Genomic DNA, 23,922 nt, shown 5'->3' on the forward strand with positions numbered 1-23,922 from the left:
TTAAATTCTCTACAGTGTTACATTGTGTGACTACATCATAACTATAGCTCATCTACCCACCCTGCTGCTGGGGCACCTTTGGCTTGTATCCCATTTTTGTTTGTCTGCTGTGATGAGAGCAAAGCTGTAATGAGCATCTCAGGCACATGTGTGACACCTCCTCAGGGCGTGCTCCTTGGCGTGGACTTGCAGGGGTGTGGGGTTTGCGTAGCTTCATCCCCATATGGCTGTTCATAGACTTTAACTATACAATTCACTTTTCCCTGTTTCTCTTTTTCTTTTTTTCTGAATGGAAACTTCTCTGCTTTGCTCTCTGTGTGTCACCTGTTCACAGATCTTCCCCGAGAGATTACATATGTCTGTCTTATGTGGGCCCCTGGTTCCTTACAACAGCTCCCTTGTGGTTTCCCAAATAGATACCAGTATTTTCAAAATAGCTCTTTAGAGCTATTTATTGGCTGTTTGGAAGATGGCACTTATTGTTTGTGTCTGAGCACAGATGACCCTGGTTTCTTGTTGGTAGATCACTCAAACTCATCAGCTTCTTTGAAGAAATGGGAAGGCCTTCCCCAGCTCATTACACACACAACAGTATCAGTCCTAGGAAACACAATGACCTTTCCAGGACTGGGATTTGCCGAACACAAATGACGATTTCTACTTTTAGACTAAATTCCACTGGTAGTTTATTTTCTGTGTTTGTTAAGACTGAGTGTTTATGTGCCTCCAAAAATTCATATGTTGAAAATATGAATACCAATGTGATGGCATTTGGAGGTGGAGTCTTCAGGAGATAACTAGGTCATGAGGGTGGAACCCTCATGAATGAGATTAGTGCCATTATGAGAAGAGGCCAGAAAGCTATCTCACTCCATTTCTGCCATGTAAAGATACAATAAGAAGCCAGCAGTCTGCAACCCAGAAGAGGGCTCTCAGCAGAACCTGGCCATGCTGGCACCTTGATCTCAGGCTTCCAGTCTCTGGAACTGTAAGAAATGAATTTCTGTTTATCAGCCATCTAGCTGTTATAGCAGCCCCAAATGACTAAGAAAGACATTGGTCAAATGCCTAATTCATTCAAAGTAGCAGACATGGTTTCTGTACATTTGGAAGATGAAAACAATGGCTCTGGCATCTTGATCACCAGTGGTCAAGTGCTCAAAGAAGTAGATAGCCCTTCATGGGGCTTGACTGCATTTGTGCACAGAAGAGTGATTAATAGTGCCTGTGAGCAAATATGAGTAGAGGGATGAGGGGACTTCGGGACTGGGATGACCTCCATAAGTTATGTCAATTGGTGCTGGTGGTCCAGAGCCGTGCCATGGTAGGTTCTGTACCCTGGGGCTATGCCTGGTGCCTGGACATTTAGTTCATTTAGCTCTTGGCACTCAGAGTCCAAGGCCATGATAATTCACGGAGCATTCTACTCTGTCCTCAGCTCCATCACATGGACATTGTGCCTGACACTCAGACAAGTCCATTGGAGCAGATGTGTGAACAAGAAAACGGCAATTCAAGAAGATTAATGGACCAAGGTCACAGGACTAGCAAATGGTAGAGGAACAATTCAAGCAGGGGTCTCCTGATTCAAGGTGAGGGTTCTTTTTACTAAACCACAGTGCTGTTCAAGTTTGGCAACAGTGCCGATACCCACAGCCTCCTTCTGTTCTCCAGGTTGGCTGGAGAGGGAATCTGGAACTATTCAAAGGGTCTGGAGCCTTGGCAGTTGGGAGCTGGGCAGGGAAATGGGGTGGGGACTCCTTCTCATTCCCAGCTTCCAGTTGAACCTAGAAACTTGGTCAATGACCTTGTGTCACTGAAGCTGGTCCTATATTCACAAGGAAACATGGGTTAGAATAGATTCAGGTGGTGAGATTTTATCACTGGCCATACTGAGCCCCTGAGTCCTTTTGGAACCCACTGAGATGCCATCTCAGCCTTGAGGGCAGCTGCTGTCTTTACAATCTGCCTTACTGCAAGGGGTCAGCATTTTGAGAAGATGAAAACATTGTTAACCCATCCAAGCTCTCCATGTCTCCCCACTAAGATTTTTGTGTGTTTCCTGAATGCCTTAAGGAAGTCTGTATTCACAAAGAGGTAAAACTGCAGTCTTTGAGGGCGGGGACAATTAGATTCATTTATTCATTCAACAAGCCAGCAGCACATGCCAGCTAAGTCTCAGGGACTGTGCTGGGCCCAGAATATCATTTGGTGCAAGCACCCCCTTTCACAGGTGTTGGAACCTGGGCACCGAGGCCCTTAGCTGGTGCCTGGTGCATTTTTAAAGCAAAACTTTGATCCCTGAGATATCACTGATTTATTCAACAAACTTTTACAGAGGACCTACTGTGTGGCAATCATTGTGGTCGGTATTGGGGAAGTTGCTCTGTGCAGTGGGGGGAGACACATAAGAGAACAGCAGTTACTGTACAATGTGGTAAGTTCCATCACAGGCGTATGTGCAGAGAGCCCAGAGGAAACAGAGTTCTGGGAAGGGAAGCTTGGGCTGTGTCAGCCTTTGGAAATGTCTTAAACTGAGCCACAAGGTCTGAAGGGAGGAAGATGTTTTAAAAGCTGCAGATCTCTCTCTTCAAACAGAAGCTTAATGGCAAAAAGAGAAGTAGAAGTTGCCTTGGTTGAATCAGGGCAGGTGAAAATCCCACGGTCCCGCCATTTACACAGTGATTCCCCTCACCCTCCTCTCTAGGTCCCACAGAGCTCATTCTGAAAACCATGTGCTAGATGATGCCAGAGGTCCCTCCAGTTCTGCCTCAATCAGCGGTTCCTCTGCACACCTGGGAATTCCTGGTTTCACACACTGTCTGAGTTGTACCAGGTGCTCTGTGAAGCTGGTGAATCAGTGGATGAATGTCTGGCCTTTTGCTTTCTCTTAAATTTGTTGTCCCAAGGTGTAGAATTCCAAAGAGCATTTCAAGACTCAATCGTAAGCAATTTTACACCAAATGGGAGAAAGTAGCAACAGCAGAGGTGTCTATTTGAAGACCGGCAGGGATGCCACAAGAGGTCACTGCAGGAATTCTGTTTGGGAGAAAGGAGCTGCAGGAAGGAGGCTGGAACAAGGAAGTAAAATACAAAGCCCTCAGCTTTGGTGCCTCCCCACCCTCCTTAAGGCCCCTGCTGGGGACTGGAGCTGTCAGTTCCATGTTTCAGGGTCAGGGGAGCTTAACACCGGTGGCACTGCAGCCACAGTGGACTGTTCCTGAGGGCTGCTTTTCTCCTGGGTGGTGTGGTGATGGGGGTGGGGGGGTGGGTAAGGGAGGGGAGAGGAGGGCTATTTAGGAGGCTAGTGTTTGTGGGGGGCATCTCAGATGCCATTTGGAACCTGCTGATGCCACGCTTGTGGACTTACCTTGTCATTTATTAATCATTATTATTATTGCTATCTTCTGTAACAGTATATGAATAACATGCCTATAAGTAGAGGCAATGGAATGTTCTAGTAGGTTATGTTTTCACAGAAGCTGGGTCAAGAAATAAATGTGGAAAAGGTGGTGTTATCCAATGTGAACTGAGCTTCTTAAGGGTGGAGATCCCCCACTTGCATCTACCACCTATAATAATTGACTGACCAACTATCCCCAGGGGCAAGGCCAGGTAGGCATGGCATGTGATAAGTGTGGAACTCCCTAGGGCAGCCTCAGACCTCACATGTCTGCAGCAGATGATTCAAAGATGGGCAGCCACTTCCTGGCTTGGGCTGGGAGTGTGTGTACCCAGAGAAACAACCTGGTGCAGGTGCAAGGTGAAGGCTGGGGTGGGGATGGTGCAGGTCAGACAGATTAGTTAGTCAGTTAGCAAATGCTTGGTAGCTCAACTGACTGTGAGGTAAAGGCTCAGACCCAAGGTTCTCAATGAACTGGCCCAACTTACCCTTTTAGCCTTTTCCTCGACTACTTCAAATCCACTCCCTAAGGGGGTAATCCTCCTCCTCCCCTCCACAAAAACATACCACGCACACTACACACACCACACACATGTGAAACATGGAACATGCAGTGCCACACATCACACACACCACACACTATACCTGCCAGATCCACCCACAGACTACACATGCCATACACTACACACATGCCAACCATGCACCATACACAACACACACATTACGCACATGCCACATGCATTACACACCACACACCACACACATACCACACATCACCCACATACCACGTACCTGATACACACATACACCACTCAACCACACACCATAAAACACACACAACCACACACAACACATATATCACATATGCACACCACACAAACATACACATACAACACACAATAGCTCTCCTCCCCACACTCCCCACTTAGGTGATGAATCCTGCCCATTCTTTAAGGCTCAGCCCAGGCCATGGTCTTAGTGACATCCCCCAGGGGCCACACCCTCTGGTAAGTTCCCAAAGCTCTGATGGCCAGTCCCTCTCAGCTGACACATTTCACACACTGCTTGGTGGTGCCATGTGTCTTTTAAATTTTAATCACAGGCAGGCGGTAGAACTTTGGTTGGGAGCTGAACAAGAGCCAGTCCCTGATCACATATTGCTCAGAAGAGACACTTGAACATAGCCCACGTTCTTGGGGTTGGCTTCTCCCGATGTTATTCCTGCTCTCTGCGGTCATCAGAAAGCAGAGTACCTGGAGCGTATTATCTAGGCCACTCACATAAACACTTGCAATGAGTTATGATTTAATGTCAGGCCTCTCACTTTTACAGAGGGTCGATAGAAGACTCGTCTGGTGGAACAACATTTCAGTTTATTTTGTAAAACTGCAGTTGAAGACATTGTTCATGATGCTACTCAGTGTCCTTTATACAAGAGTCTGCATGATAAATTCTGGTTTGTGTTTGGTTCCAGGAAGAAATTCTATTTTTGCAGATAAATTAGCATGCTTCCTGTTGCCAGAAAAGAAAACTGTAACTCAGGGTGCTTCTCTTTCTGCTTAGTGGCTAGATAAGAGAGAGTCAAATTTATCTCCTGTGTGTTATAGTCTGCTCAGCTTTGGGGTTCTAAAGCACTTACTCCTTCTACTCCTTTTAATGGACTTATTTGATTTTATGTTCAAATGTCTCATTATACTTTTGCAAGATGTGTGAGTCTGGAAGTCATCTGGGGAAGCATTGATTGGGCCTATTTATTGCCAGTGCTGGCTGCTAGGGGTACAAAGATCCATTCAACTGCACCCAGCCTTCTAGGAGCTCACATTTTAGTGTGGAGAATAGCTATAGAAATAAGTAATTCTAAAACAAGGCTGGTGCTCTAACAGAGGTGTGGGGCTGGAGGACAAAGCAGACTTGGGGATAAGGGCTCAGAGAGGGAATCCCGGAGAAGGTCAAGGTTGAACTGGTTTGAGGACGGCCGTGGGAAGAGGATACTGAGTGGCACAACATATGTGTGTCTAAATCTGAAATTAGAGTTATCTTTATATGCACGCAGCCCCTCATGGTGGCTAGAGTGGAAACCCTTGGAGGGTAGTCATTGAACCTCTGTCCCTTTGTGGACCCCATGATGCCCACCTGGCGCAAGGCTGAGGGTAGTGCAGTGTAGGGGCTGGAGTGTGGGATCTGGAGCCAAGCTGCCTGTGTTTGCATTCTTCACTGAACAATGGCAGGCAGTTCCCATAACCCCTTTGGGCTTTAACTGTAAAGTGAGGATAATAGTAATGTCTGCTCATGGGGGTTTTAGGAACATTACAAAAAATATATATAAGTAAAGAGCTTAAAATCATGTCTGGCACGTGGCATTGTAAAGTACTCAGGAAATTTTTGCTGATTGCATTATTGACAATAATATATCATTGAGGGTAACCAGCGCAGTGAAGTGGGAAAAACACACTGAATTCAACTCAGCTAGCTGAATCTAGTACAAGTAGTATCATTTCAAATGATGCTTAATTTAAAAATAACATTGTTTCTCTGGCCGGTGTGGCTCAGTTGGTTGGAGGGTGGTCCCGTAAACTGAAAGGCCGCAGGGTTGATTCCTGGTCAGGACACACGCCTAGGTTGCAGGTGTGGTCCCTGGGTAGGGGCGTGTGTAAGGCAACCAATCAATGTCTCTCTCACATCGATGTTTGTCTCCCTCTCTGGCTCTCTCTTTAAAATCAATAAGCATATCCTCGGATGAGGATAAATAACAACACAAAAACCCATTGTTTTATTGTTTGCTGAAACATCATGTGGGAGTAGGCCCCGCTCTAAGTCCACTAGTAACTTTTGTTGGTTGATTATATTCTTAGAACTGGTCACTGATGTGTCTCTTAAAGAACCCCCTCCAACTCCGGGTAACAGCCAGGGGGCTTCCTGGACCCAGTGCTTCGCCTGCTTCACTTCTGTCCACTGACTTCGGAAAGGACCAGGGTTCGTGGGTGGGTGGTCCATGAAGGAGAGCCGTCACATGGATTTTCAGCCAGAAAGGGAGTCCTTTAAGAGCACACACACATGTGCACAAACTGGCTTCTCAACGGATACTTGTCTGTGTGCCAGCGGCGTGATGTTAAATGTTTAACAATGGGTTCCATGGGGACAAAGAACTCCGATTTATAACGTTTGTCAATTCCTTGTTGTAAACACTCCCTCCCTGCTGACTTCAAGCTGCCCGTGTGATGTCCTGAGCATGGATTAAGAAGACGTGCTCAGGAGCCCACCATTGGACAGTATTCCCACGACACAGACACAGCAGCAAATGTCAAAGATCTCAAGAGCAGAGATAATAGTAACATGTAGTAAATTAATTAGGAAGTGATGAATTTTGAGTGCTTGTTACCTTTGTTTTTAATGTAATTTATTTAATGGTATATAATTTAATTTTTAACAACAGCTGGGTTTTACCATGGCTCCCAAATTCCTGAAAGGGTAGCAATTGCTCTTCTGGCATAGGCCGAGAGCCTCTAGAACATCACTGGACCCACCTTCCCTTCATCAGCCTACAATCTCTTCCACATGCTACCTCTCAGTTCACTAAGTCTTTGCTCCTTTGAGATGCAAGATTGCCTTATACACATTTTCTTGGGCATTTGTCGACTCATACATACAGAGCTATATTCTTATGCAAAATACATGGGAAAACATCTGCTCAGGCTTGCTCATTACCACCCCCTAAACAACCAGCAGTCACCTACACTTTCATGGAAACTTAGGAACATGGAGGCAAAAGAAAGAAACAGCACCAATGGAAATACTTAAAATGGTGTGTGAGGGAGAGTGAAGAGAGAAGATGAAGCAAACAGAACACAGAAGAGGAGGGGATACAAGATGCACACGAAGTCAGGATGTGGGAGGGCAAGAGTAGACGTGCCCTTTCATGGAACATCAGGGTGGGTTCTAGCCTTCAGCCCAGCATTAGTCTGAAGGGTGAAGTTTAAGGCAGGAAACGGCTCTATAAACAGTCTTCTGCTTTGAGAGATTTCTCTCAATGAGAAGAATTCTTTTCTGAACTGTGGTCACCCGGGACACGGGAGCACTGGTGGCCCCAAGTCTCCATCAGACAAGCTCCTAAGGAGTGTGGACAGCAACCCGCTATTCACTCTCAAAATGGCAGCCGGTCGATGTTAACAAGTCTTCTCTAAATTGGAATAGTATGTTTTAAAAAATAAATATGTATTTCAAATGCACTTAATTAGACCTCTAGCCCAAGTGTTTTCCTTTTAAAGCGGGTTGCTTACTTTGGGCAGAGCTTGGCCCTACTGTCCCTGACACCTGCTATGATTCAGAAGAAGGCTCCCAGGAACGGGAGGGGAAGTCACAGAGATGCAGGGGGTTGAACACATGCAGTAGTTTCCCAAGGACCCAGGAGGGCCAGACACTGGGGGGACTTGGGGGCAAAGAGGATGAAGTACCTCTTGCCCTGAAAGCCATGGAAATGGCTTCCCAAGCCCTGGATGAAAATTGCCCCTGGAGTTATAGGAGTGTATTTTCTACATCACTGTTTCTATTCACCCAGGGTCATAAGGATCGGAGAAGACATGAGATGGCAGCCTTTAAAGGAAGAGCCCAGTGGCAGCCCTTAGGGAGGACTCTCCACTCAGTGACCTACCCAGGAAGCCCAAGCTCACCTTGGCACAGTCCCCAGCAGAGGTCATTGTGCCCTTCCTAAGCCCAGACCTATGAATTAGGGTCCCGGGGAATCCCTGGCCCCTTGTTGAGGAAGGCCCTTGGCAGAACCTTGGCTCTGAGCCCCAGTCTCTGGCAATGGGAGGGCAAGCCTGGAACTCTGACCTGACCCTCAGTCCTGGAAAGCTCAAGCTCAGGTCAGTGTTCTTGGTCTTTGCTTCTTTATTTCTGATGTAATCAGTAGTTCTTGATAGGATCATTATTAATACTGAAATTAAACAACCAACTTTCCTAATTATCCAGGTTGCTAGGGTCAAGTGGGTCATGACATTGGGGCTGTCATCCATTTCTTTCCTGAAGTCCTGGTGCTGGGCTTCTCCAATTACAGGTCACTCCAGGGCCAGGCCATCTCTAGAGGAGCTCTTTGTTTGGAATACACAAATTGCTTATTTAATCACAGCTGTATGTGTGCTTGGTCCCAGGCTAGCTGGAGAGGAACAAGCTGGTCCTGCCCAGAAGCCATCATCAGCCTTTCTGGGAGCTGCATGCTCCTCCCAGCTCACTTCCTTCAGTCACATCAAAAGGGAGCATTTTCTGCAGATGTCCCTGCTTAAAAGGTGCCAAGGGCCTTTTAGAATATCATTGTGTTTGTTTGGCATTTGCATTATTAGTGTACTGAAGTGCGTCCGTCACTGTTGTGGGCAGTAAGTGGCATGGACTCAGAGAACTGGGTTCAAATCCTAGTTTCACACTTGATAGCCATGTGGCTGCAAGTCATTGAATCTCCTTCATATGGAAAATGCACTCACCTTTCAGGACAGGGGTGAGATGAAAGGGGACAGGGCAAGTGAAGTATGCGCAGCAATGGTTCGGCAAACGGCAGCCGTTTTCTCCACCAGCTGTTACTGTTACTAGTGGCTCTGGATTAGTTAGTAGTTGCTCTAGAAAGCTCAGAGTGGGACACTGAGGGCTGGGACACAGAGGATAAATTTAGTATGGGGTGTGGGGTGGACAAGGTCCGGAGAATGAGCCCGCTGGGAGCAAGCACACAGCTGGGGGAACTGGTCCCAGAGAGGATGGGCATCTACAGGCAGCGGCACTCCACAGACGGCCTCCCTTCCTTCACCTTTCTGAGGGTTTGGACAGGTTATGCTTTAGCTGAGTGCGGGTTTTCAGGACAGGTCAGCTTGTATTACCTTCAACGTTCTCCTGCAGGATCTACTTGGTACCCACCTAGAGCTACTTGTTGCAGGTGCCGCTGGGTGATTTCTTCCTTCAGGTGACCTGTCAGAGACACAAAGGAAAATGCTAGTGAATTTCCAGTCAGCTGGAAGAAGAGCTAGCCTTAGAAGCATGTGGTGAGCTAAAAAGAACAAATAAAAATAGGGAAAGGAAGGGAGACAAAAGCAGGCATAGGTTCCAAGGAGAGCCCTTCTATGCCCTGAATTTTGTTGAAAGAAGAGGCTGCAAAGGTTGGGGCCCTGGCACATCACTGCCAATATACATTTCACCTTTGGAGTCAATCATTTTGGGGTTCAATTACTTTAGCCTGTCACTGATAATCTTTGTTAGAGCTCTGATCTCTTAAATAGGGATATAGGGTTTGATGCTTTTATAATTCATAGGGTCATTTTAAAATCCACTCATTATTTTAAGCTATATGAAATAGTGTCAAATAAAAAAATATGGTGATTTTGATTAACCATAACCTTAAGATAAACACAATAGTTGATCACTTGGTATGAAACACATATAATTCTAGGTTGTATTAATTAAGGTAGAGTGTGTAGATCAAAGGAGGTGATAGCCCCACTGTGCTCTGCAGTGATCAAACCAAAGTTGGTAATTGTTCTAGGAGCTACTCTTTATAAGGAACATTAGTAAAATAAAAAGTATTCACAAGATGGTAACTGGGATGGTGAGGGGTCTGAAACTATGCCATATGAGAAATATCTGAGGTGATCTGTGATATTTAGATGGGGAAGAAAATATTTGGAGGGAGAAGGGGTGTAGAGATAATCGTCGTCGTCGTCGGCAGCCGTCCGTCTCGAGAGACGATGGTGTAGCAGCTTCTTAAGAGTCTATCTGCACCGCCGAGAATGGCTGTGCAGTCCGACTCGGGAGTGACATGGTATCTGTCTCCTCCCGTGTTGAATCGACATCTTGTGATGATGCTGAAGCTACAGAGCCTGGGCAGGGTAATATGGAGGGTCTGCTGTTGCCCATGCAGCAGACCCCCCCTCTCTTCGCAGCTGAAGGGTCCAAGGGAAAGATGGAGTCGATACAGCTTGGGTTCAGGTGCGCCGCAGGAGTTGCCGGTGTTGACTACAACGTCAAACCACCTTAGGGACTCCGGCTCCGGATTTTCTGTCGGGGTTTACTCCCTTAGCCTTTCCCCTGAAGAGGTATGCCGCAAGGCAGCGGAGGTTTTTTGGAGTCAGAGTTTTCCTTCTCTGATGTGCCCTGACTGGAAGATCGAACCAGCGACACTTAGCTCGCAGGCCGACGCTCAATCCACTGAGCTAAACCAGCCAGGGCATGTAGAGATAATGGCTATCTTAAAAAATCTAAACATTGTCATATAGATGAGGAAACACTTATTTTTGTCCTACTGCTGAGTGCAGAAGTCAAGTTGAACGAAGGCAGCAGACTTGGGGCTCAATATGAGGAAGAAACAGCTTGTAATGAGGACTGTCTCAACATGGATTATGTTGTCTCAAACTGGACTAATTTCCTGGCAAAGCCATGAGCCCTTTCCTGAAAGTGCTCAAGCAGGAGCTGGGTGACCATGTGTTGGGTTGTTACAGTGAGATTTCCTGCCCTGGGTAAGAGTTGGGACAAAATGGTCCCCAAGTTTCCTCCATCTCTACAACTATGATTTTGTGCTTGCCAATGGGTGAAACAGCAGCCCTGGGGTTTGTTTATGTCCAAGGGCTCAGCATGCTTGTTAAAATGTCAGTTCTGTCTACATTGCACTTGGGTGATATGATCAGGCCTCTGGGGGATTCAAAGAAAGCCTGGGAACTTCATTGCTTCCTTGTCTAATATATTTCTTTCTCCACACAAAGTGCATTCTACGCCTCAAAGGCCATAGCGGAACTGAGTTTTCAAAAGTTGTCTACAACTGAACTGAGTAGACAATTTAGGCAGTCATAAGAGACCTTGTTGCTCACCCGAAGTTCTAGGGCATTCCTGGAATGTCATGATTAGGGGGGATGGCAGAGGTCATTCAGTTGTTTCCCACCCAATGCAGGAATCCCTTCTACAGAATGAAACGGTCATTTCACTTCCCGCTTGTGTGTGTCCCGGCTGTCCCACTGATCACATTGTATATAAGCAATTACTGATGTGGTATTGACACCTGCTCCCTTGTCACTTTGGGATTTGGGTCTGGTCACTCTCTGGAGGAGCATAGAAAAAGGATCCTTTCTCATTGGCAGTGAGAGAGAGCCCTTCACACATCTCAGGATGCTATGATTTCTCCACTTAGACCTGTTCTCTCTGGGTTAAACATCATCAGTTCCTTCAGCTCCCCCTCAGAGGCTGCTGTTTTCAGGTGTGTCGTCGTACCTTGCCTTCATGTGTCCCCAGTGGAGAGGACTGTGCACAGAGAGGAAGTCAAGGATGGGGCATGAGCAATGATTGCACCCTGATTCCAAGTGGGGAAGGTGGAAACTCAGGGCATGTGTTGAGGGGGAGTTGGGGATGTGGTCACCCGGCCCAAGGATGAATCCTGGAAAGGCTTGGAGCCAAGAGGCACATGACCTGAACCACAGGCCAGCCCCAGCCCCAGATGGGACCTGCTCCCCGCTCTGAGTGACATGACCGTTGCCTTCATCAGCGGAGTGAAGAGGTCGGGGGCAGGGGTGCTGCCGGGCTGAGACTCCTGTCTGCATTAAATATCGCTACTTGAATTTTAAAGAAGCACAGCACACACATTCTTCAAATTAAAAAGTATGGTGTTGTGACAAAGGCAACACCTATTTAGATACATCTCTATTTAGAGTAGGCCATTAAGGGCTTTCTCGTGTCCACAGTAGGGAGAGCCAATGCCGCACGGGACCTGGCCTGTTTCTTGGAGGTCTGGCCCAGGTGCCTTCAGCAGGAGCCTCCTGTGTGCCTGGGTAGCTCCTTTCCACTGACACTGACACTGACCTGCTGCTGCGGAGCCTCCCTGAAACCTGCCTTCCCATGCACGGGCCTCCCTGACATGGTTTCCCCAGAGCACACATCACCCCCAGTAGGTGCTCAGCCTCGCAGGTCATGACCTGCCCATCTCCTATTGGAACCACAAGGCTCCCTCTGCCAAAGCCTGGGGAAGCTCTTTTGGAATGGCAGGGTTAAGGGTTCTCACCGTTCCTAGCCTGGGAAGAACTGCTCATGTAAATACAGATGGGATTTTGCCACCAGGACTGAAAGTACTATAAACTCCACAAACATACCACCTACTCTGGGAACAATGAGCTATTCCTAGGGGACAAAAGGTCCGTCTTTATAATGCTCCATATTGTTCAAGGTAAGTTTAAAGTGTGTTTAATGATGCTCTCTTTGGGCGAATTGGCTAACATCTTTTACCACAGGGCAATTTTTGTTTTTGAGATCATCCCAAACAAGCTTCTAAAAATAGCCTTATGGCCGGTACCTAATTGCATTTCCAACAGAGCCATTCTTCATGTGAAGATAAGTCTCTGTAATCTTCTGGATCTTACAGCTCCACAGGTTTTGGCAAAGGAAACAGTGGAGGGGGACTGCAGAATTCACTCAGCATGCAGCTCGCTGTCATGAGCACGGTGATACATGTGCTGGTTTTGGCCTGGGTTCCTGGACACATCCCCACCCCGAGGTATGGTAAAGAGATGAAATGGAAACAGAACTCCCGGCCTGAGGCAGGAGGTGGTCTGGAAGGGAAGCCGGGGCGGGAGGAGAGCTGGCTTGTAGGAGCATGGTAATTAGTAATTTTGTCTACAGTAATTTACAACAGTATATGCTAGAAACAGCTCTCCTTTCTGACTCTAATGAATTGGCAGAGGGGTGGTGGCAGCAGCAGGTAGTGGGGTGGTGTGTCATCTGTGCTCTATGCTATCCCTTGATCCTCCCCAGAACCCTGAGATGTAGTAAAGCAGATATTATTACATGTTCTGTGGGGGGAAGCTCCAGAGGAGACACATGACCTTAGGAGTAACCATGTGCAGGTGTGTGCACTGCACAGTGTATGGCTTCTCTGCACCGAGTAGTGCATATGAAAAGTTGTATCGCCAGGCAGAAGCAACACCTATTTTTTACATCGATATTCACTCTTCCGGATCAACCAATTTTCCTAAGCTTCACACTTCATTTTGCACGCGTGCTAGTTTGGAATCATTCACCAAGCAAAGCTGCTCCGCTGGTGCAGAGCAGAGCTTTTCACTTACAACCTCTGCGCTGGGATGCCACAGGCCGCTGCAGCAGCCTCTCTGCTATGGCGCCTGCCTGAGGGTGTCGGTGTAGCTACAGGCAGTAATATTTATGCTTGTCCACCACGCGTTAAGCACTCTGTTCTAAGGTCCGTGGAATAGACAGACTGGGAGTGGATTCTATCCTAGGGAAGTTAGCATGATACAGGGGACAGCAAACAGGTGGTCACGTGCTCTTTCTTTTAAAGCTGGACCCATGGCTGACCTCGCTCCTTCATCGTGGATGGTTCCCTTTCCTGCTGAGTCTATTTGTCCTTTCAACACAGAACTTTTGGGCAGCTAAAACCGATCACTTGCAATTGGACTCAAGGTGAATCAAACCTCTTTGCCATTTGGGTTAGAGTAGAAAGTAATTACAAATTTCTGGATAGACAAAGTTCAGTACAAATCCCAATTCTGCTACTTCCTAGTTGGGCAGGTTACTTAACATCTCTAAGCCTCAATGTTACCATTTGAGAAATGAGAATAATAACAAAACTGTGATAATATCTGTCTTATTGTATCTCAATATTGTTGGGAGAATCAAGGGATGACGTGCAAGGTGAAATGATACACCTCACGCGTGTTAGGTATCAAGGCACTTTCAGACATTGAAAGGATACTACATACACAAGATGCCAGGTCCTGCAGGCCAGGTGGCTAAATGTCGTATCAATGGTAGAGATAAGTTTAGAAGAGAGAAAGGTGGGTTAGTGGCATTAAGCAAGGTATAATTACTAAATGTGAGACTTGAGTAGATCCCCAAAAGAGCAGAGGTGTTCAGGTGGGGCTGGGAAAGGCATTCCAAGCCAAAGGAGACTGTGGGGCAATAGAGTGGAGAAGGCCAGGTACACATTGGTTTGGGGCAGGGGTTAGAAGGGAGGGCTTGAATGAAGGAGTAGGGCTGGGGGTGACTGAGTTCCACTTATAGTAGAGTCCAGGGTCCTAGGCAATCACTAAAACCTCTGGTCAACTCTGTTCTCTTAGGGTGAGGGTTAGACACAAACAAATAAAAAACAAATAAAAGAAGAAAAGCAAAAAATAAAAATAAAAATTCTGTTCTGTTCAGCTATACTACTACAGTATCCCAGTAAAATCAACACAGAATAAACATCAGTGGCAGAACTGGGGACGGGGAGCGCACACAGGATACGTCTCCCGTCTGAGGGGCCTCTTTGAAAGGAAAGGTCAGGATAGTGGTCCTGAATTGGGGGGTTGATTTTAGCCATGCCACAGGGAAGCCAGTTTCTTTGTACTAACATAGAAGGTGGTGCTTACTAAAAGGTTAGATTCTCTAAAGGCTGTTTGTAAGGCTCCTAGCAAAAATAATGGGCTTAGCATGCATTAAATGTGTAATCTTTAGATGAATTTCCAACAAGCAGGAGTGTGCCTACGCTTTGAAGCTTTCAAGTCAGTCATTTCCCTCTCCTCCTTGTTAATTATATTTCATCAGGTTTTATCTAAACTTGTTTGTATAATTTGAATATCTATTGAGACAGGAACCACCTCTTCCCTCCATAACAGTGGTGGATAAAATTTTTTAAGAAAGAGAGAATATCAAGAAAACGTTGCTGGAGTAGATGACAAGACATTTTTGAAGACCAGAAGTGGGACAGAAATGCAAAGGTGAGTGGAGCCGAAGTCTCAGCTTGCAGAGCTCTGGGTCCCGGAGCTGGAGGGTGATGAAAGGGGTACCTTGCAGGATGAGGCACGGCAGCCTGGCTCATAGTCTGAAAGCTGCAGGCTGGGGTGAGACCTCCCTCACTCAATGTGTGAGTGAAAGGGACTGAGAAAGAAAAGTGTTGCCAGATGTCGCGGAGAGCTGTGGTTCACATCCCCCAGCAAGTCCAAGGGGAAAGACAGGTACAAAGTCAGCCTCTCTCCAGTTTGTCATCGTTAGCCCAGCTGCCCACTGACGCTATGGCCAGGTCGACCACAGCCCAATACTGCAGTGAGCATCACTCCAAATGATCGTTATTACAGATGCTTCTGGATCAGGGGCCTGAAGGGTCTGTTAGACAGAGAAGGATGAGCACAGTGGGTCAGAGAGAAAGAGAAAGAGATAAAATGTGTTTCATAAAAAATGGGCCTGCCCACCAAGATGCCAAAATATATGAAGAAATCTAATGCTGAAAAAAGATAGCAAAATCAATAGTTGGAACATGAATTCATTGCGGACGAAAATAATTTCCTGGACAGGTGGATCAAGACATTTATTGATACAGCAGCACAGAGGGTAAATCAGCCTTGCTCTCCGGCCCATGGCCCACCATCCTCATCAGTCTGCATGTATGTGTGTGTGCGATTTTATCCCCATGCCTCAGCCCCACACCCATTCCCCTTTCCCTCCAGTGGGCAGGCACCTCGATTCTGGATACATACACTTTCATTGTAAGTCTTACAGTTTGTGTTCAAGATTTTAAGCTATGAAAGTAATACTGTGCGATAGCTCTCTTTTCTTTCTGTTTCTTGCTTATCAGTTTTTTTGACATCTACTCATTTTGCTCTGTGCATATAATTCACAGTTTTAAGCACTACATACACCCCACAGTGTGTACCCCAACATTTTATTTCCCTTTCCTGAGGTTTGAACAACGGGATTGCCTCCCACTCCCACTAGACGAACAGTGTTGAGGTGGCCATCCTCAAACATGCAGTCTGGTCACTCTGCTGGGTCTCAGCAGTTCTGTACGCTTAGTCTGAGGTGCTGCTCTCTGTAACAACCATCGGTCTACACTTCCAAGACAGATGTTAAAACAAGTGTGCTGAGAATACTCAGAGATTAATGAAGGTGTAAGGTTTCTTTGAAAGAAATAAGAAATCATGCAACAAATAGATATAAATAAAATAATAACTGAATAGGAAAGAAATTTTGAAATAAAAATTAGAGTGTTGCAACAAAAAGCAAAAGAAGGTATAAGGGCATAAACTACAGATGATATATTTTAAAGACAAGTCAGTGAATTGGAAGATAGTACAGAAGTACTCATCCAAGCACAGTATAGAAAGCAAAAAAGTTAAAAATGGGAAAGAGCAGTTAAGAGTCACAGAGAAGAGATGGAGAGGCTCCATCGTGTGCCTAATATGAGTTCTAGAAGAAAAGAATGGGCAGTGGGGTAGAAGGAATATTTGAAGAGATAGCAGTTGAGATTTCCCAGAACTGAAGGAAGACATGGAGTCCCCTGGTTGAAGGTGTACCCTGAGTATTGGGCAGGAGAAATAGAAATAAACCCACCCCTAGACATGTCAAACTGAACAGCTTCAGGGAAGAACAGCCACTACCACCAGCTTTCAGGGGACCTGCCCTGGAACCACGTAGACAATGACTCCCACCTCAGTGACAGTAGGTGCCAGGAGAAAATGAGGGAAATAATGTTCACTTGAGCTTTACATATAGTCAAACTACCCTTCATAGGTGAGGGCACAATAAAGACATTTCTTGTGGTGAGGGGGACTAAGAGCATATGCCACCACAGAACCTCCTGCTGCAAAGAGAACTCACTGAGAGAGGCAGCCAAACATAAAGGTTAAGTGAATGGACTGTGGAGCCAGGTTCCCTGGTTTGCATACCAGCCAGGCCACTCACTCTGTGCATGATTTGGCAAGTTAATAGTAGGGATAATAATGGTGTCCCCTGTGAGGATTGCATTAGGTCACATATGTCAAGTGCTTTGAAGAGTGCCTGGCATATAAGCTATATAAGTGTAAAAAATTATTATGATGATCAGTAAGAAGAAAAATAAACAGAACTACATGGGGCAAAAGAAACAATGATGAGCATAAAAACAAATAAAATATTTACGTAAAAATATTTACGTATGGACCATATAAACTCTGTCTGTGTGTGCATGTGCGTGTGCATGTGTGTTGTGTGAAAACTAACATTTTAAGCAATAATACAAGGTGGAGATAAGGTAAGGGGATGTCCAGTGGGGAGTTAACATGAGCTACAGTTTTGGATGTGGGTGGAGGGAGAATGCACTTAGAATAACTATAGGTATTGTTATAGTTACTTTTTAACTCAAGAAAAATAAAAACATCATATAAAGGCTAAATAGAGGATCAGAAAAAAGATGGGTGGATGGTTGCAGGGAGAGAATGCCAAAGTTTCAACAATTCCACAGAGCAGAGACAATGGGAAAAAGAGGTGTAAGTGATCCTCAGACAATGCAAGAGCCTTACATGTGCATTTGTGTGTGTGCATGCGCACACACGTGTGCACGTATATATGATCGTATGACCATTGAGGTAACGTGAATGGTTATCCACAGAGCTGTTGTGATGGGTTACCTGAGGGCAGAAGATGGATTGGGTAGAAGAGGTAGAGCCAAGTAAGATGAGAAAAAAATCATACTTCAGTAAGTGCGTCTGATTTATGGTTTATGTGAAAGTATATTTGTATATATTGATAAAAAACAAAAAATTAAAAACCCACAGCAATATGCTTCCTTGTGATGGAAATGTGACATTATATAGCATGCTGGAAATTGTGCTTGGGCACCTGCTGCACATGTGATATCATCTGTCATGTGTGCTGACAAAATATTCACAACTTGAGTCTCAGTGGCAGGGCTGGGAGCAATGAGGAGAGTTTCAGCCTATTTGTCAGAGCTCCATTATTGCCCAGGAGCCTGCTGGTTGAGGAGGAGAAGGATGGAGACTCAGGGAGCCCAGAACAGCAGTAGCAGCCCATTGCCTTGGGCTGGGGAGCCCCTGAGAAGTCTCAGCCCTCTGGGGAAGCAGAGGAAGACAGGTCCTTCCCTAGGTTCACAAGGAGAAAGGTTTGGTGATATAGCATTGAATGAAAGAACAGGAATGGTCTAAATGCTGGGCAAATATTTTTAAGCCTTCTCATACCAAAATGGCACTTCAATTGCCCAGAATTCATAATTCTTCTTCCATTTAGTATGCCAAACACCATATTTGGCAACGTTATTAAGTCACAGAGAGGAGAAAAACAGTTTGTTCTTAAAAATAATAATTTCAAGATTAACATTGTAACTTGACTTGATTCCTCCCACGCACTCCTCCCTCCCCTCCAGGATTTTCTCAAGCACGCCCATCACCTTGACCCCAATGTTGCAGAGGAGGATGTGCCTCATAATTGGTGAGCATCGCAACACAGGACAAAAACACCAGACAGCAGTCTGAGCTTTCAAGACAGTTCCTTTCTTATCACATTTTGAGAAGTGCTCTCATTTATAAAAAAAGACCAAATTATTCCATGTCTGGGAGACCTGATTTCTTTCCCTATGGGATTTTCATTCTGACTACCCAAGTAATCATCATAATCATGCTAGATTAGCACATTTTGTCTGCAGCTCAGGCATTTGGCTATGTATACGCTTAATTAAGCTAAGGAGCTTATTAATATCACTATTCCAGTATGCGATAATATTCCATAAACATGCTCAGAGAATTAAGTAACTAAGCTCATTTGTTAACAGCTCAAACAAATGTGCAAGTAGGTAAGCATAGGAAAAATTTCAGCTCAGCACCCGGCATGAATTGTTAAATACTGAACACCTCAGGGAGCTGAGGGCTCATGGTTGTGTTGGCATCCATCCAAAAGATGTTACTTTAGATGCTCGGATGTTCTTATCTCAGAGAGGGAGGGACATAACCAGCTTCCAAGACCAGCCCTGGAGGAGTAGCTGTAGACCACAGTCCTTCCTTCCATTTGGAGACGTGGCTCTGGCTGCCAGGGCTGCTCTCTCAGGTGCGAGGAGGGCCCGCACAGCATGGCCTTGGACTTTCACTCCTGCAGCCCCAGAGGTGGCGCAGGGGACACTTGCAGAGGTGCTCCTCTGTTTCCGTGAGGGTGGACATGCAGGTGTGTCCCATCTCTTCCCAAAGCCCCCTCTCCCACTGGAGGCTGGTTTGTATAGGCCCCTTACGGACCATGGAGGTGGAAAGCAGGGTCCACTTAAAGCTGTGAAGTAAACCTCAAGCTCGAAGAAGTTTGATTTGGTGATACACATAGTTTTCAGATGGATCAAAACATGCAACCAGTGAGTTCTATATGGCTCCTTGATATAACTAATAAATCCTCATAATGTAAGATAAAGCTTGATTCCACTCACTTAATTTAAATCAGGAGAAAGAGACATGCCCCAGTTAAGGCTCGCGGCTGGTCAAGCTGGCAGCTGGCCTGTGAAATAACAGCGTTGGTGCTTCTAGGTATGGGACTGGTCTCCAGCAACAGAGGCTGGAGATCGGGGGAGATGTGTCAATGAGTTTATAAATGAAAGAAAATCAAATGGAAATGGTTTCAGCTTTCCGGCTCAAAGTTCATGTCTTATGTGCTACTTGTACTTGTTGCTTCTTTGGGGTGCAATGGGCCAGGCCCCCCTTCTCACCCATGTGGGTTTCTGTGCTATCTCTCTGCACTCTCCTACTGTGAGCTGGGAGGTGTTAGTGAAACTCAGGGTGCTGAATCCCAGGGAAGGAGCCAGAGGGGATGCTGGGGAATCACAGTGGAAGTGGGAAGCCAAAGACAGGTGACTGGCCTTCAGAGACCACTGAACTGAAGTGAAGGCTCAGTTGTGAGGCGGAGCAATGAAAAATGGCAGGAGAAATAGCAGAGGAAATCATGGGCCTGGAATAGTGGAAAGAACATGGTCTTTGGGAGCAGGTGCCACTTACTACCTTTGACCTTGGGCTACTTAATCCCCTTGGGCTTCATTTCTTCATTTAAATAGTAAGATAACATCTTCATGGCAAGGTTGCTGCAAGAATTAGAGAAAATGTACAGAAAGCACCCAGCACAGTACCTGGCACATGGTAGGTGCACAGTAAGTGGGCAGTAATGGTGGTGGTAGTAAGAGTGATTACCGTGGGGGGTGGGGCTGGGATACAGGTAATAATGTGTGGAGGACAGAGGAACACAAACCCACTGCAATTGCCTCTAAGGCCTTGATTATGTCAAATATGATATGACACAGGCATTTTTCCCTGTTCTCTTTTTTGAAAGCACCTTACGGCTTAAATTAATAAGTTATCTTGCACCCAGTGCACTAAACTGGAGGGACCTCTACCCCACAGTGGTGACAGTCATACATCCTCGCAGTAGTCACAGCGCAGGGGTTGCTTCACAAAGCAAAGCTTCTGCTGTTCGGCAGCCACTGACTCCAACTACAGTTCCTTACAGATGTGCGACCCCAGGCTAGACCTCTGCCTTCTGATCAGTTACTCACCCTCAGATACACCATTACTTTCATTAGAAACAGGGTCTTTCATATTCTTTTATATAGTCAAGTATGATTGATTTTTGGAATCAGAAGTAAATGACTTTTTAATAAGCTTGCTTGAAATATTGGTAGTAATAGTCCTGTTTTCAGAGCCTGGGATGATGCCTACTCTCATCCTTTAGTTTGTTTTTTCTTCTAGAAAATAGGACTAGAGCACTTTCTCTTTTTGTTCCTGTTATGGCTAAACATCATCACAGAGGAGACGGGGAGCAGGAGAGAGGCACAAGCAAACCTGCTGACCACGGCAAAGGATGATTTTCAGGAATGACATACTTCAGAGCGAACAGTGTACCCTCCCTGAACTTGAGTTCTGTCTCCATGAAATGCTAGTGCACATGGCTCTGTTTCTGTACAGATTTCATGCCCAGTGGGTGTCACTTGGGCATTTTTGGGTAAGTGGAGAATAAGGAAACCCAGGGAGTTATGACTAGAATCAGGAGGCAAAGCAGAGAGCAAAACCAGAGGGAGGTGTTTGTGACGAAGCTTTGGGAGAGATGAAGGAAGTTGAAGGCGGAAAAACTACACTCTTCACTCATCAGAAGGGGTGGGGGCAAGGGGGACTGGAACATGTGTAACTAGGGCTGATGGCCCAGGTTCTGGTGCTACGTCTCTCAGTCAACAAGTCCTAGTGATAACATCAGGAAGGCAGTGAACACTCAGAGAGAAGAAACACAGACAGAGAAGGAATTGCTGTAATATTCAAAGATAAGAATAATTTACAAGCTTCATGTTAAAACTTTCAGGGAGAGAGATTCTGAAAAATTTTTAGTGTATAAGGAATGGTAAATGGAAGTTAAATATACAGAACCCCTCATGACAAATCGAAGATGAATTAGATATTGTTATGTTTTTTAGTGTATTGGCATAGTGTTTTGGTGATTATAAAAATATCTGTAAGGTCTTTCATCGATTTACTTGCACACTTAATCTTGTTTTTCATATAAAGCTTAATTCTTAATTATGGCTTTTCCTATCACAGGGGTGTTCAGGTCCCTTGTCGCTGGGGATGGATGGACAACTGTATTCTGCATTACAAGACATGACAGTGACATCCCAGGGCACAGCAATTGTTGAGAACTCTCATTTCAGCAGAAGCAGCTTTCCTTTCAGTTCATGGACTATGCTGATCATCAGTTGCTCTGGGGTCTAACAGGTGCCAGGAGGACAGCAGACCTTCACATTCTTTGAACTTGGAAAGACTAAACATTTCAGAATTAGGAGCAACTTCTGCCTTCTAAAGGAGAGTCTGGATATTATCTTTGAGGCAAAGGCAGCTCTCTTTGAGATATTCCAATCATTCAATGGACCATTTGAGGTCTGTACATGTAAGGTTAAGCTCGACCATTCTTTGGGAAGCTCTAAAAATGAAAATAGCCTTAATGCAGGTGCTTTAGTCTAAGAGTTAGGTGTTCTGAGTTCAGAAACACAGATTGGGTATTTCTTTAGCAGAACTATGCTTCTGCACAGCTAGAAAATTTTTTTTTCCTCTAAATCTGCATGTAGATTCTCCTATGCCTAAAAAAGTAGTGTTTGTGCTTGAATGGTGTGATAGTTAATTTTATGGGTCAACTTGGCTGAGGTATGGTGTCCAGATGTTTGGCCAAACACCAGTTTAGATGTTGCTTTTAGATGTGATTAACATTTCCACCAGTAGATTTTGAGTAAAACAGACTACCTCCATAATGTGGATGGCCCTCATCCAACCAGATGCAGACCTAAGAGAAAAAAGACCGAGGTCCCCTGAGGAAGAAGAAACTCCAGAGTGCCTTGGGACATCAACTCTTCTCTGTGTCTCCAGCTTGCAGATGTGCCCTGCAGAATTTGAACTTGCCATCCCCCACAATCACATGAGGTAATTCATGAAAATAAGCGAGTCTCTCCTCTTTCTGTCTCTGTCTCTCTGTGTCTCTGTCTCTGTGTGTGTGTCTCTCTCTATAATATATATATATTATATAATATAACAGATATATTCTATAGTTCCTTTTCTCTGGAGAACCTTGACTAATACAGATGGCATGGGTGTGTGTTCTTGCCCAAGCACTTGCCCTAGCACTTTGGGACTAGGGGACAGACCACAGTGAGATGGATGTGCAGGCCTTAATCGTGTCTTCACCTTGCACATGAATGGAGGTTCTCATTCAGGTACTGAATCATGCTTATAATAACAGGGGAAAGGCACTTCTGGTATTCAGTGGGCTGGGCTTGGTCCCGCACAATAAAGAATGGCCCTTCTCAACAGGCCAATGGTGTCTCCATTGGGAAACATGACATTGATGAAAGATATGACAAGGAGCTGGTAACTGAGTGCAGCCAGTTGGATTAGTGACTTATTGTGTCTTTTACGACTAAATAACCCAGAGTTTGGAAAAACAAAGTGCTATGAACTATTTGGCAGGGCTGTGAGTACAGACAATGGCCTGGAGAGAGTGAATATGTAAAGAAGCAGTTGGGTCTGGAGGCCAAAGCAGATGGCTGCTTGGGGTGCCTGATGAGGGGACATGGAAGCCACCCAGAATGATGCTCCAGAGCCACTGGGTCAAGACCCTCGAAGAGCCCTACTTCCATAGCAGTTTTTAGCTACTTTCCCGGGAGCATTTCCATTAGCCTCAAGCCTTTGGTAAAGTCTTGTGAAATCGGCCTGGCCTAGTTGGTTGCAGTGGCCAGGGAAACAGGACCCTTGAGGCTGGAGCAGTGGCCCCCAGCACGCCATCCTCAGAGGACTGGGGGCCCAGTGAATGGCAGCATGGGGGAAGATGAGGAAGGTAGGTGCATACAGCAGAGCATTCAACAGGCAGGTTTTGGAGATCATCTCAGGAAGAGTCTGGTGACTAGTTTTGAGATGAGTGGACTAATTTTCAGCAGTAAAGTCAATAGGGACTTCGGCCATAACAATTTGGGAATAAAAAGGAGGCACTCCCCTGTCTGGCTGCCATAGGCTGGTGAGGCCAGGGCTGTCTGAGGCCCAACAGGAGAAGTTTCATCCAGTGCTGCTCCTACTCTAGGAACAAGAACAAGTGGCTTACACGGGTGGGCGAGGGGCGGGAAAGCCATGCAAACTGGAAAAGGACAACATTCTTTCAAACACAGCCTGGATGGTTATACTCCTCACTGATGCCAATTCGAACTCACAAACTGCTGAAGAAATAAAATCTGGTTAAATTCGTTCATTTTC

The 23,922-nt window shown here is 45.7% G+C and overlaps 1 protein-coding gene across 1 annotated transcript in view; it reads right to left on the reverse strand.

Moving 5' to 3' along the window:
* Window positions 1-23,922, reverse strand: part of LOC150006965 (kinesin-like protein KIF6) — a 90,091-nt gene that overhangs the window by 25,572 nt on the left and 40,597 nt on the right. Inside the window, exon 3 of the mRNA XM_090280794.1 lies at window positions 9,302-9,352. Coding sequence (XP_090136920.1) covers window positions 9,302-9,352 — 51 coding nt within the window. The remainder of the gene's footprint in view (window positions 1-9,301; window positions 9,353-23,922) is intronic.

The sequence above is a fragment of the Furipterus horrens genome, unplaced genomic scaffold, assembly GCF_987537825.1.
Source record: "Furipterus horrens unplaced genomic scaffold, mFurHor1.1.pri manual_scaffold_6, whole genome shotgun sequence".
NCBI classification, from domain to species: Eukaryota; Metazoa; Chordata; class Mammalia; order Chiroptera; family Furipteridae; genus Furipterus; species Furipterus horrens.